This window comes from Podarcis erhardii, assembly GCF_964252035.2.
Source record: "Podarcis erhardii genome assembly, chromosome: 1".
Lineage (NCBI taxonomy): Eukaryota > Metazoa > Chordata > Lepidosauria > Squamata > Lacertidae > Podarcis > Podarcis erhardii.
Window position 1 is genome coordinate 69,107,517 of NC_138497.1, and position 15,076 is coordinate 69,122,592.

Below are 15,076 nucleotides of genomic sequence, written 5' to 3' on the forward strand. Positions count from 1 at the left end.
ACGCTTCAGGTTACAGACTCTGCTAACCCAGAAATAGTACCTTGGGGTTAAGAACTTCGCTTCAGAACAAAAATCGTGCAGCGGCAGCGCGGTGGCAGCAGGAGGCCCCTATTAGCTAAAGCTAAGGTTTAGAACAGTTTCAGGTTAAGAACAAAGCTCCAGAATGAATTAAGTTCTTAACCTGAGGTACCTCTGTCTTTGCTTTCCTTCAACAGTATGCTGTGTTTAGTTTTGTAAGAAGACTGTAGAACAGTCAGTATCAATATATTGAGTGAATTCTGTGGAATTCAGACAATTTGCCCTTGCAGTTCTCATGACTCCTTCTGAAGATACTATCAGTATCTCTCATACTTGCAAACCAAAGTAGAGGGCTTGTCCACATTTCTGCTATGGGCCAGAGTAGCAGATCTTCTTTCCTGTGAGGGAAATTATATAAATGGAGTGTCCCCCTGGCCCCAGAAAAGCAATTTTCTCTTGATCTCTGTTTATAAGAAGTAATGGGGGCACTTCTCTCAAATATTCCAAAAAGAAGCTATTCAGAGATTTTAAAGTTAATAATGCCACTTTTATTTTTGACCAGAAGCTAGAACCTTTCTTATTCAAATCCACTCTACGTATAAGTTTAAAACTATTGTACGGATAACAACTAGAAATGTGACTGCTCTTCACGGTAAAAACCTGTTCATCATAGCAGCTTCAGGATCTAGTATATCAAATGCTTCTGTTGAATGAGCATGAACCTTATTCACAGAAAGGAACATTGCTTTATTCAACAGCAAGTTGGGCAAGTGGTGGTGTGTCAGACCCCAAAGCAATACAGAACCCTCTCTATGTGTGTGTTGGATTGGATGCAAAGACAAGTCAGTATATCTGAACCAATCTTCTCATTTCAATCTATTTAACAGCAAAATTATAAACAATCTGCCTCCTTCTTTAAATTGTAAATTAATTTAGGGAAAAGTTTCTAGAGTTAACAAGACATTTCTGCCAGAAGATCAGGCTGTCTCTTTCTATTTTCCTTATGAAATTATGCTCCCCAAGGATTCCATTTAAATTTTTTATAGCTTTAAGTATAAAATTTTAAAAGTGTGTGTGAGAGAAACTCAACATTATTGCAGCTAAGAACAAATTATTACAGTTGGGATTTTAAAGAAAAAGTTGGCTGCAGTTTTCATAGTCATATAAACTTTAGTTAACTTAGTGGATGTGCTGTCTAGTGAAGAACTACTGTACAGTGGTACTTCAGGTTAATTCGTTCTGTACTTAACCTGAAACTGTTCTTAACCCCAGGTACCACTTTAGCTAATGGGGCCTCCCGCTGCTGCCGCGCCGCTGGAACATGATTTCTGTTCTCATCCTGAAGCAAAGTTCTTAACCTGAAGCACTATTTCTGGGTTAGCGGAGTCTGTAACCTGAAGCGTATGTAACCTGAAGTGTATGTGACCTGAGGTACCACTGTATATCCCAATCCAGGAAGGACAACCTAGCAGTCTTCCATAGTTTTCTTCTTGTGGTTCGAAAACATGGTTGCAAAAGATGCTCTGAATACAATTTTACAGCTGGATTGTGATCACTTGTGTAGCACCCAACACAGATCTTCCCTGCTCCCAGGCAGAGAAGCTGAGAAGCAATGCTTTAAGGAGTGCTCTGGCTCCCACTGGTTTAGGCATTTCAGGGTGCCACTTTGCCAATTGGCTCCCCCCAGGGGAGAAGCCAAGCAGCAACACTTTGAAGAGGTGCCCAGCTTCACCCCAAGAGCTGGCGCACAGTCTCAGTGGAAGTGGCGGGGTATGGAGTGCAGTGACAGAAGTGGTTGGTGGGGTATGGCAGCGGTGGGGGCAGGAGACAGCAATTTCCATTTTGCCCGTCTTCCAAACTGATTCATCAAACACATTGTTAGTTTTGGAATCAGTAGTTTGGAACCAAACTATTCTTCCTGACAAATGTATTGGCAGGTTTCTTTTCAAAACAAGCTTGTATTTTCTTCTATACATGTTTCCCCTTCTGCTGGCCTATGCGATATAGACCCATAATGTATTGTTTGCAAGAGCTGCTTGAGATGAACTATCTCTCTTATTTCATGCAGATCTACAATGAGAGATAGTCATTGTATAGACACAGCTCTTTCTCCCCCTGTGTTTCTTAGTCTACTTTTATGGTTCAAGGATGCCTTTGACAAACTGTTTACTGCCCGACCTGTGTCACTCCAATCTGTTATCTAGTACTGTGCTATACTCAGTGAGTAAGGCAAACTGTTGACAGTGCCCGAGCTTCAGTACACTTGACAATATCTTGAAGAAATGCCAGACTATTTCTGTTTATGAACTGGGATGTCAGCTTGACTGTGTACTATTTCAAATATTGCAGCTCCATATAAGGAGCACATTGTGTAAAAAATTGCAAATCATCTAGTCTTCATCCTGAAGAAAATGTGGCTAACTGTTAGTTTAATAAGGGCAACCCAGAATCTAGATTGGACTGGATGCACAATTATTCTTTCACTCCAGCTATGCAGACTCCCCACCGCCCCTGGTCCGGTTCCCCACAGTTGCCTGTGAAGCAGAGATAACATTCTCTACTAATGGAAAACAGGGGGAATGGGTGTTGGGAATGGAAAAGAGTGAGCAGAGTATATGGTAAATTCCCAGGGAGGATGCATTGAATAAAGGGGCCATCAAAAAGCTGCAGAAACATGGTTCTCAGCTATGATTACCTTTGCATTGGAAATGCAATGCAATATTGAATGAAAGCTCTTTGGCAAGGCAAACTAAAATAGTTCTCTGCTCCTCTTGGGCTTGCTATAAGTACCTGTTGGCTGGAATAGTATCCAGGAGGCTCTGACTTTTATCCTTGCTCAGAAAATCCAAACTCTGCACCCAACAAGCCAACATATGTGATATGAATGTATTTAAATGAATAGGAACATAGGAAGCTACCAGATACCAAATCAGACCATTGGTCCATAGCGCTCACCATTGTCCACATTGACTGGCAAAGGTTTTCCAGGATGTTTTAAGTAGGGCTCCTTCTTACCCTTTACTGGAGATACTCTGCTGCTGAGCTCTGGCTCTTGCAAATGAAGCAAAATTTGCTCTATGGCCTTTCTGTTTGCTAAGAATCCCACACTTGTATTGCAGATCCAGCACCAGTAGTATAATATCTAATCTCTCATGTAAATATGTGTTAGAGATTAAAAAAAATGTCGGGGAAGGGGGTGTCTGTTAGAAAAATGGATGTGTGTGTGTGTACTCCAACACTGGAAGGTAGAACACACAGCCTTCAGAGAACTTTGTTTTGTTTTAAACAAATGATCTTTATATAAAAAACAGACTATCATTTATGCTCTGCAATTAATAATAATAATAATAATAATAATAATAATAATAATTACATTTCCATACCGCTTTATATTTTTAAGAAGCATTAAAACATCAAATAAAACAAACCAGAATAAAATATTACTGAATAAAGTCACATGTAAAGTATACATTCAAAGCAACATAATTAACAGGAAACTAAAATATTATCTTAGAAATCACAAATGCAGCCTAGGATACAAAGGTATATGGGTGGGTATAATCTTATTGCTGTGGGTTTGAGCCCCACGTTGGGCAAAAGATTCCTTCATGGCAAGGGGTTAAGGGGGTTGCATAGATGTATATGAATGGGGTGTGGCTGTGGCTGTGGTCATTTCCAAGACTGTCATGTGCTCCACGGAAGGTTCCCCATGAAGGAATGCAGTTCTGGTGTTAACAGGCTTCCACACCTACACTCAAGTCCCCATATCATAGCATTTTTATTATGAACCATTGGCCTACCAAAATGTCTGCACTGAACAACAATATTAAACAAGATATCTTTTAAAAACATCAGCCCATTAAAATCAGTCCATTCTGCTTTAGTGCACTTGTGTATCTGTGTGTCAACATGACATTTTTAGAATAATTTTACCTATTTTCAAATGGCTGTTATTTGATCAGAAGCATTTTGATTGTGGGTGTCAATATTTACTGATTAAAAATATTGTCTCACTAAGACAACATATGTTTGAAAAAACTGGATTATTTGTAGACTGGTGTTTCCCAGAAAGTGAGGCAAATGTTGAAGGCAGAAGCAACATATAAGAGAGTGACAAGGGTTTTAGCTCTGTTCTGTTCTAGTGTTTTAAAAACTAATATCAAAATGAGGAAGAATATAGAAATTTGATTGATATAGAAATTTGATTGATATAGAAATTTGATTGATATAGAAATTTGATTGAGTACCTGCTCTAAAGAAACACTCTCCTATAATCTGAAAAAAGAATGATATGCAAATAAGAACCATGCAGTATATGTATGTATGTTTGTATGTATTTGTACTGTACTTATTGATATTTTCAGTTAGGTGTAGACAAAGCTAGCAGATAGCTAGCAAAGAGATAATAAGCCCTTGGAATACTGTAGCTATCATTAGCCCCTTCCCTTTCTTTTGGAGAGATCCTACTACTCTTTTTCTTAACAGTGAGGGATAAAAGGCCACCTATGAAGTTGTAATCTGCCAGACATACTTATGCAAATGTTATCTGTTTCTTTGGCTATCATAGACAAACAGCTTAGGGATTTGTGTTCCTCCTCTCCCCCCTCAAGTCAAAGAGTGCTCCTGTAACTTCAATAGTAGATTGTAGATAGAAAATGAGTTTATTAGAGTGGACGAAAAATGTTTTATGTAAGCTGGCCTGTAGTCTTTCCAATAACAAGGTTTCAGAAACCAGAGAATCATAAAATTAGGGGGAAAGCATAGAAGAGTGTCTAGTTCTGCCTTCATCTATAGACAAATTGTCTTCACTTAAACTATTTCAAACCAAAGCCTGTCCAATTTAGTTTTTAAAAAAGAAGGGGGAAGGAAATTATACAACTACCCTGGGTATCATATTTTATTATCACCCATTTTACTTAGAAAGAAGAAATTTTTGTATATTCAACCTTAACTTGCTTCTCCACGACTTATTTCTTTCTGTCCATCTTACAATGACCCTGCTACATCATTCTCCTCCTACTTTACAGCATCCTTTCAAATATTTTAAGCTGCTGTCATGTTTGCTCATAATATTCTGTCAAAGCTACATGCTCCCAGTTCCTTACAGCATATATCAGATATTACCTTTGTCCATCTTCTCTGAAATTTTGAGCTTCTTATATCTTTCTAAAAATGCATTATAAAATGGACATAATCCAGTTTAGTGGAGGATTAAACTGTCTTCAGTAGACAAGTATACCTATTCTTACACACAGTATTTCTCTCCCCCCCCCCAAAAAATGGATTTTACTTCACACACTCCACAGTTGTTGGTTTCTATTTAGAGTGTGATTACCATAAGTAAAACCTCAGCTTTCCTTAATTATGAATTTATATATAGTTTCATTTGTTTTCCCCTCACACTTTTCATTCCAAGATAAGTAGTTTATAGCACAAGTCACATTAAAAATTATATTGCGGCAATGTACGCTTCTTCCACTTAAACATTGGACAAATGTGTTTATTAGATTATTAAGATCAACTTTCCCAAATACACGTAAGAGTCTTGTATGTACAGAAGTAGGCTTCTATTGATATATTTCCAACTAGATGGGGATCTGTGACATAAATGGTGGCTGCACACAAGGGGCTGGTTTGTTGTTACTCTGTATGTTCCCTTATTCCCTTTGCATGTGAGGGGAGGAGTTATCAATCTTCCGTTTGTTTATAGGAATAAATAGAGGGGGGTTTTTTGCTGTGTCCTATCAGATTCTGATTTGATAAAGTGGCTTGTTCACAAAGTGGTTTGGACAAATGGCTGTTTGTTGAGCTCAGATGCAGCAACAAACTATAGTTTGCTGTTACATCTAAACTAGACTATGGCATCTACTTAAGCTAGCAGCTATGGGCATTATGAGCCTTGCTTTTTAAGAAAATGGCCACACTTAGAGCACAGAGTGGGACGTTTGGAAAGAATAAGATGTATGATTATTTGTTTGTTGGGTTTCTTTCTTTTTGCACAGTATATCACACATATTAGCTACAATCTTGCCCGCATGTTTTTTTAGAAAGTCTAGCTGTCTAGAAAGCCCAAAGTGCATTTTAAGAATAATGAATGATTTACCCTTCTGAAGCATCGTATCTTCATTTTATAATGAACACACACACAGAGATGCAGAATTTAGATGACCATATCTTGACTTAAGCAACTGAGATTTGCTCATACATGAATTCCCTGGCTCCTCCCTTCATGATGTGAACAATAAAGTCAGGAAGTTTCTAGTTAATAATAGTTTCAGGATTTGAAAGCATGATTTAATATCCTGGCTTGCTGCTAAGCTGGTAACCAGAGTTTCTCAGTTTAGCGAAAACAGGAAACAACAATCAAGTAGAGACTTCTGGTTTAATCACATCTCATGCAAAGGGATAAGTAAAGATTCTGTATGTGTGCATAAAACACTCATATCTTGGCTTATTAAGAGGAGATTTGATTGTTGAAATCAGGCCACTGTGATTTATTGTCAGTTAACAAACCAGGATAATAAAGCTGGGGGACGTAGAGATGAAATGGGTGACATGTGAGTGTTTGGTCCCAAAACAAAGACTTATATGTATATTGACACCCAAACATAATATTTCCTACTTTAGAATTATGGAGGGTGCCTGCCTACACACTCATGAAAGGTCAATATTTTCCCCACATGAACCTTCAATAAGTTCTTCTCTCCTTCATATAGATCAATAAAACTGAGTTTATTGAGGCTGTAAACTCCCAATTTCTTTGATCATATAATTTCTTCACACTGAGAACATTCTTGTTCTCAACCTTCAAGGAAGAATGTTAACATTTAAGTGACAAAAATTAATTTTGATGGTTTAATATTTCTTCTTCTGGGTTCTACTTTATTAAAGACAATAAGAAATCAGCAAGCTATAATTAAATCTATCCTGCAGAAGTTTTAAATGGCCAAGAAATTATTACTCTGACCTTTTATCTTAGGAACCAGCCTGCACTTGTTTGATGCTTTCTATTTTTTCTCCTTTTAGAATAATGTGGTCTTTTTAATAATCTGAACATTATACTTACAAATATTGCTTTTTATATGCCTATATTGACACATTGAGTTAAATTAAATTCCTGCTCCTTAGTTACTAGGGATAAAGCGTGTTCTCCTTCATGGAGAGCACGTGTTGCGGTGGGAGCCGCCAGGACACTTCAAAGTTGGGGGGCGGGCTAATTGATCGTTGGCCACTGATGCGATTGGGGCTTCCCTTGTTGTTGGGAAGAAGTTAATGTTGCCATTTATTGATTGACAGCCAGAAATACTAAAACTTCTTGCACGAGGCTAGGGCTTCCTCTTTTCGCCCGTGCATCGGATTGCCCGTCCCTCCCTCCCTAGAATAGGGTTGTTCGCTTTGACCTTGCTGTGCCTGTCATGGGGTCGTCTGCTTTGGAGTAGGGGCCTGATAGGAATTTTGTCCATCTGGCTGATAGGCTGGGGCCATTTGGGTTTTGCCTACTGAGTAGCAAATCATCACAACTTGTAAGGTTCACGGTTAGACATTGGTTTATGGTTTGGTTGGTTGAGGGGCATGGATTGGCTGTCCCTGCCCCTCTAATGCTGCTGCTGCAAGGGATTCCGTTCAAGGAATTGGGAGCTAACTATTGCTTGTCCACTCTGTCAAGGGGGCTCGGGCCATAGCAATGAGCTCCTGGTTGCATTTGGGGTGAGGGCAGGTTCCCTGCTCCGCGTAACCCCCAAGTGTATTCCCCTATTCTGACTTTCGCATTGTACAGAATGTCAGTCTGTCCACCATGGTGGGGGCAGATAGTCGCAACCAATGCCTACGCAACCACTCACAAATTTGTATTTTAATAAAGTTGTGGCCAAAATTATGCCAAAAATCTTAAACAAAAATTTCTGTGTGATGTGTGAGTTACTGGTGTGGACCTGGGGACCTCGACACGCAAAAAGGTCAGTTAATTTTGATTCTCTCAGTTTCTCTTTTTCTTCCATGTTTCTGCAGCAATTTTCATATATATATATTTTAAAAAGCTCACCCTCAAAATTCATCAGCATTCTAAAGCAAATTTCTCCCAGTAAACACACTTGTATGCAGTTTTAACTAATGTACACATTTTTGCAAGTGATTTCTCCCAATAGAATGCATTTTTGTATGTTATTTTAATGAATATATTCATTTTAATGCATTCTTTCTAATACATGCATTTGTAAGCGTTGCTTGATTGGAGAAGTTGCATTGGAAAATTCAAATAAGTGCAAATTTCCAACGATGTCTGTGTTTTGGTCCTCTTGTTGTTTTGGAAAGTGTCAATTAGTTAAATTCACCTTTAAATGCAAACTGAATTTAATTCCTTCACCATTTCTATTAGTTATTAAGCTATATGTGATCTGGTTATCTTATCTGATTCATGGAATGTTTTTCACGAGTATACAAATATTAAAATTAAACAAACCGACAATATAATATTCATGCAACTTTAAGCTCTTTGCAGAGAATTAAACATTAATAAAGGGAGTATTTACACAGCAGTAGTTGCTCTCCTATGGGCTTCATTGAATAGCATTGACAGTTTATGCAGCATGTTGAACTGTTATAGAAGGAAGTATTTAAATCACAGTAATTTATCCCAAGTTTAAGTTATTGTAATGTAATGCTGATAGTTCCTTCAGTGCTCAACTAAAAAAAACCTGTAGATATGAAGAAATCATATATCCAGTGACACCTAATCCCTAGTACTCAGGTAATTTCACCAGCTTGTTAACTCACTGTACTTTGCCACCAATATAATGGAGGCATTCTATCATAAAGATTTGAAACATAGAGCTGCAATCGATTGCTGTGCTCTCTGTGTTTTGATGGCTATCAGTACTTTACTTCTGGTTCCAGACTGTAATTAATATGTTGGCCAAAGGAATGTCTGCGTTCCATAGGAGTTATTCCTAGCCTCTCAAGTAAATATGCATACGTCAATGTAACATATAATTGAGGGCCAAATTAGTTGGAATTCATGCAATTAGCAATTGCATGGTTTTTTTTAAAAAAATAACGATATCTCCGTCTATATTATATGTGTCTGCCTATCTTATAAGTGCGTCATAATATTGATTTGAATTCGTGGGAACATTTGTGGAAAACAAATTTAAAATTCACTGCTAATTATGCGTTAAAAGAGAACTACTTAAAAAAGATTCATAGGTGGTGTTTGATACCAAATAAACTAGCCAAAATGTTTAGAGCAAAAAGTGACCTAAGTTGGAAGTGCAAAGAAACAGCCGGCACATTTTACCATTCATGGTGGTCTTGTAGAATAAAAGAATTTTGGGGGACAGTGTATAACGAACTTGAAAAAATGTTTAGAGGAACATTTTCCAAATACCCATGAGAAGAATGGCACCTTAAGATATTAGAATATAAAGAATTTGGCAGCATGACAAATAGATTAAGAAATAAAGATGCTAATAATTTAAAAGAGGACTGGACATTATATATAGATTATATGGAAAAATATTATAACAAGAAAATAATTGTAATCTGCTGACCAAAAATACTCAGCAGTAGAGGTTACAAGGTAGGATACTGTAAGGTAATGAAAACAACTTAGTAGAGTAAGAAAACATAGCTGAAAAGATAGCAGATAGGAAACCAGGGAAACAGTGGGAGTAAAAGTTAAGGTTTCTAAGAGTCAAATAAATTGGAGAAATAAGTTATATTCATATATAGATGTCTTATATTTATGTTATTTCTCTTTCTTATTATCCTATGTATGACTGTAACAGTATGCATTGATGACATGATAAAACAGAAAAGCAATTTTTTTAAAAAAAAAAGTGTGTTATATTAATACTACTGAAGTTATCCATACATTATTAGCTAAATCAGAATTCTAAAGAAAGATGTATTAAAGAATCAGCAGATAGCAAGAGCTATCTAGCAACTTATAAACATTTAGAAGAACCACCTTCTTTCTAAGAAACTTTATAAGAAATTTCTAAGAAGCATCTTTTAGTAAAGCACAAATGCCTTATATAAAGGTAAATAGCAGGGGAGAGGAACCCAATCCATATTTGGCCCTTGGGGAAAGGGGGCCTTAACTCTTCTGTCCCTTGCTAAGGCTCCAGTTTGGATCATGGTCCCCACACATTCTTTTTGGGTTGGAATAAAAGCTTCCATTTGTGTTAATGAGAGCTTTTCTTCCAGTGCACAGAACAGCTCTTCCCAGCCCCGGTAGCACCCTTGCCTCAGTTCTGTTTACTTTTTCTTCCTCTTCTTTGGCAATCACTTGTAGCTGAGCTGAGTAAGATTGTCTTCCATAAAATGTTTTAAACAATGAGTCCATAAGTGACTGTGGAGGCCAATTCTGGATCCACACATCCTTCCACAGTGGGGACATTGGTTTCCAGGCGGGAGTTGATCACGGTGTGGATTTGCCAAGCATGCCTTCCTCTTAGCGTGTTTCTCCCTTGCATCCTGAGTTTGATGCATGACACCTTTGGTAAAGGCTGTTCTCCAATTAGAACTGTCGCAGGCCAGTGTTTCCCAGTTGTCAGTGTTTATATCACATTTTTTAAGATTTGCCTTGAGACAGTCTTTAAACTTCTTTTGTTGACCACCAGCATTACGCTTTCCATTTTTAAGTTCAGAAAAGAGTAGTTGCTTTGGAAGACAATGATCAGACATCTGCACAACATGACCAGTCCAGCGAAGTTGATGTTGAAGAATCATTGCTTCAACACTGGTGATCTTTGCTTCTTCCAGTACACTGAAATTAGTTCACCTGTCTTCCCAAGTGATGTGTAAAATTTTTCGGAGACACCATTGATGGAATCTTTCGAAGAGTTGGAGATGGCGTTTATAAGTGGTCCATGTTTCACAAGCATATAGTAAGGTTGGTAGTACAATAGCTTTGTAAACAAGCATTTTGGTTTCCCTGTGAATGTCCTGGTCCTCAAACACTCTGCACTTCAATCGGGAGAAAGTCGCACTCGCAGAGCTAAGACGATGCTGGATTTCGGCATCAATGTTGGCCCTTGTGGAAAGATAACTTCCTAGGTAGAAAAAGTGATCAACATTTTCTAATGTTACACCATTGAGTTGGATTTGTGGTGCTGCAGAGTGGTTATTTTGTACCTGTTGGTGCAACACTTTGGTTTTTTGGATGTTGAGTGATAGGCCAAGCTTTTCGTAAGCTTCTGCAAAGATATTTAGCATGGTTTGGAGGTTATCCTCTGAGTGTGTGTACACTACATTGTCATCAGCAAACTGAGTAGAAATCATATTTTTTTTTAAAAGCAATTAACACAATTGCTAATTTGCAAGAATGACTTACTTAGTTTTGCCTTGCGATTCTTGGCTGTACCCTTCTTCCTCCTTTTAAAAATGTATTGAGCTCTAACACTATGTTTTATAGAAAACAAGCTGATGAAATCTCCTTTCAAAATTGTATCTAGTTATTCCTCTGAAAGTCCTGCTTGCTATGGAGCACACTTGCCTCTACAAATATACCCGGAGGAAGGTGGGTGTCCTTGTGCTGGCATTGTCATTTCTCCACTTGAAGTGGCCTCACATGTCCAAACATCAACTATAGTTGGGACGGCATGCTCTCTACAAGTAGTTTGTGTATAATGGCAGCTCTCAATCCACCTCCAGGTCTGGATTGACTAGCTGCTCTGAAGGTGCAAGACCAAAGCTACAGGGGACAGCAGTCAGGTGCAGATGCCAAGAAATCAGTATCAAGTCCCAGCTGATAGCAGTTGGATAGATATTACAGGAGGTGAGAAGTGTGAGTCTTCCTCTGATTTTCTTCTAACCCCACTGCCCCACTCCTGCTTTGAGCTTTTGGCTGTCAAAAAGAGCCAAGAAGAGAAGCAAGGTTGAAGGTATGCAGACTTTTTTCCACAACGCACGCTGTCTGGGGAGCATCTACAGTTCCAAAACCATATCTAGGAACCTTTGTTTCTGTGTCTCAGAAAGGACATTTCCCTGGGGAACATGGCGCAATTGAATTACTGGATTTATAATAGTTTGATCATGCCCTGAATTCCTTTGGAGGCTTCTGTGTGGGGAGGCAGATTTCTAAAGAAATGCAATGCATAATTCAATTTATTTGTGATGGAAATACATTTGAAAGCAGATTACCAAGGATAAATAATATGGAAGAATGATTCTTCATTATCTTAAGTGAGCTCCACGCTGTTTACTAAACTTCCATTATAAGGGGAGAAAACTGCAATGGTCCTCCTTTGTGACCATCCTCAGCAAATGTTGTCTACTTAGAAATGCTTTCTGAGAGAATTACCAAGCCCCTTTCTGTTTACTGCCTGCTGTGCTTGAAAGAGACCATTTGTAGCATACTTTTACCTGTGCTGTATGTAGTTTTCTGGTGACTATGACAACAGATGCTTCAGTTCCGCATTCTTTTATTAATTCCAATCTAGCTTGACCACTAGACATGGGCTATGTTTTGTTTTAGATATTGATATGAACAAATTACCAACATTATTATGGAAGCTTTGCATGTACAGACCTGTTATACAGATCCTTATTTTCGTGATGTCAAATGAAGTACGGGTGATCAACATGCTGCCTTTGATATTACATATGAACAAATGCCTTCAGTAAGGTGGCGGGGGATCGGTGATGCTTAAAATATATGTTGGTCTTGTAGTATGGCTAAGTTGGAAAAATGAACTTTGTTTAAAGTGAACATACTTTCCTTCAGATGTTCTGCACTTGACCCTTGATACTTTCTCCCATTTTGAAACGCTTTCTCACTTGATCTTCACTGACAATTACTTTCTAGATTAGTGGGTCCTAATTGGTGTTCCACAGATCCCAGGGGGTCCACATAACCCACCAGGCAGTCCATGGCACATAATCCATCAACATTTTCTTTTGTCACCCCTATTATGGTAACTTATCAACTTCAAAGTAATTTCCAGAAGTAATCTTTAACTCTCTTCTACCAACAGTTAATCAATGTAAGCTTTAAAAACCGATAATTAAAATTAGCCATAATTCTAACATGTTAAGGGTGAGATAAACTGTGACACTAAAATGGATAAATTTATGAAATCTAAAAGTACAGTGGTACCTCGGGTTACAGATGCTTCAGGTTACAGACGCTTCAGGTTACAGACTCCGCTAACCCAGAAACAGTACCTCGGGTTAAGAACTTTGCTTCAGGATGAGAACAGAAATTGCGCAGCGGCAGCGGGAGGCCCCATTAGCTAATGTGGTACCTCAGGTTAAGAACAGTTTCAGGTTAAGAACGACCTCCAGAATGAATTAAGTTCTTAACCCGAGGTACCACTGTATGTGTATTTGGTATTATAGGGAAATGTGGGAAATGAATATTTCAAAAATTCATTCACAGAGTATACCACCGGTCTTCATGGAAACAATTTTCTCCTGTTCATATGAAATGTCCTTGATTATTCAACATATCTAAGACCATTCCTGTGTCCCTCTATCAAATGTCAAAGAATACGCTCACTCAAGAAATTCAGTGGATAGATGTCTCTCCATATGCTGAACTGAATTTTTCTAGGTAGAAATTCCATGTAATTCCTAGCTAATGCAAATAATGAAAAATAAAGGCCATGACCAAGCACTGTATCAACCAGAAGGGATGAACTTATGGCTTCTACATTTCATTTGAGAAATTGACAGTGCATTCTTTTTCTTTGTTTCAAAGGTGCAAGAATCTCACATTTCCAGACAGTCTTCCTGAGGTCAGCATTGTTTTCATATTTGTGAATGAAGCTCTCTCAGTGATTCTGCGTTCCATTCATTCTGCTATCGACAGGACTCCTGCTCATTTGCTCAAAGAGATTATTTTAGTTGATGACAACAGTAATAATGGTGAGTAGCATGCACCAAAAGGATGAGGTCTTACCCTGTGTTCAGTTGCAATCGTTATGCTTGATTATAACATGGCCATTCTGTTTTGCACGAAAAACTCCCAGTGGCAAGAACAGAGAATCTGAGGATGGGCATCTTTTTGAAACATTTAAAGACTTTTCTACTCAAGCTTGCTTTGGCCACTACATGGGAGGTGTCATAGGGAACACAAATAGTCAAACTCTCCTCTTTCCCAGTGCCTTTATACTTGCACCTGAAAGTATCAATTTTTTTGACATTTTGGTCATTTAAGAATTACCACAAGACTGTTTTGCCACCTGAGAACCTGCTTTACTCATTGAGAATTTACTTTGGTTTACACCTAGGATGAGAAACCTGTGGCCTTCTATATGTATGCTGTTGTACTCCAGCCCCCAACAGCCCCAGCCAGCATGGTCAGGGATGATGAGAGTTGTAGTCCCACTACATCTGGAAGCTCACAGGTTCCTCCATCCCTGCTTTACCCCCTTCAAGTAGTTTACACTCTTGTTTTATTGAATTTTAATGTTCCTCACACTGGGAACAACAAAGAGCCAATTATAAATAATTTAAATAAAGATTTATTCTGTGGCTACCACATTGGAAATCCATTATTTGAAGATGTTTTATATGTGTTGGAAAACATGCTCAGGGCAAGCTAAGAATATAGGACTACCTTCTATCTCATGAACCTCCCTAAATATTAACAGGCACAGGTAAGGTGGATGGTGACTAGAGATGGGGGGCCTTTTTGGTTGTGCTACACAACTTTGAAATTCTCTCGCCAGAAAGTTGCCAAGTCTGTTGCCTTTCAGTTCCACTTGAATTCTTTCAAAATGCCCTGGCATTGGAGATCTTTTCAATCTGTTTTTAGTTTTTATGCTGTTACAAATCTAGCTGTTCTTCTGAGTTTTTGTTTGTTATCAGTTTTTATTTTTGATTGTTTAAGCTTATTTTTAAGCAACTGGAATGTAGATGTGGCATCTCAATAACTGTCTAAATAGTTAATAATGGTCTGGTTTGCATGTTGCTTTGTGGCTAGAAGGCAAAGCTGGCAAAGTTTCAGGAAGACTTCTGGGACTTCCTTCCTCATAGCCAGGTTAATTATCATTATTCATTCATTTCTATTAATTTCATATCGTTCTGTTTTTAAGGGGGGGAAATCAAAGTGGTT

The 15,076-nt window shown here is 38.2% G+C and overlaps 1 protein-coding gene and 1 long non-coding RNA gene across 3 annotated transcripts in view; one reads left to right on the top strand and one right to left on the bottom strand.

The window, feature by feature from the left end:
* GALNT18 (polypeptide N-acetylgalactosaminyltransferase 18) overlaps window positions 1–15,076 on the top strand; it is a 334,135-nt gene that overhangs the window by 215,401 nt on the left and 103,658 nt on the right. For both annotated transcript variants that reach the window (XM_081840990.1, XM_081840989.1), the window contains exon 3: window positions 13,718–13,884. In XM_081840990.1, the coding sequence (XP_081697116.1) occupies window positions 13,718–13,884 (167 nt within the window). The remainder of the gene's footprint in view (window positions 1–13,717; window positions 13,885–15,076) is intronic.
* LOC309330954 overlaps window positions 1–15,076 on the bottom strand; it is a 69,729-nt gene that overhangs the window by 51,565 nt on the left and 3,088 nt on the right. The gene's annotated exons all lie outside the window — the stretch shown is intronic.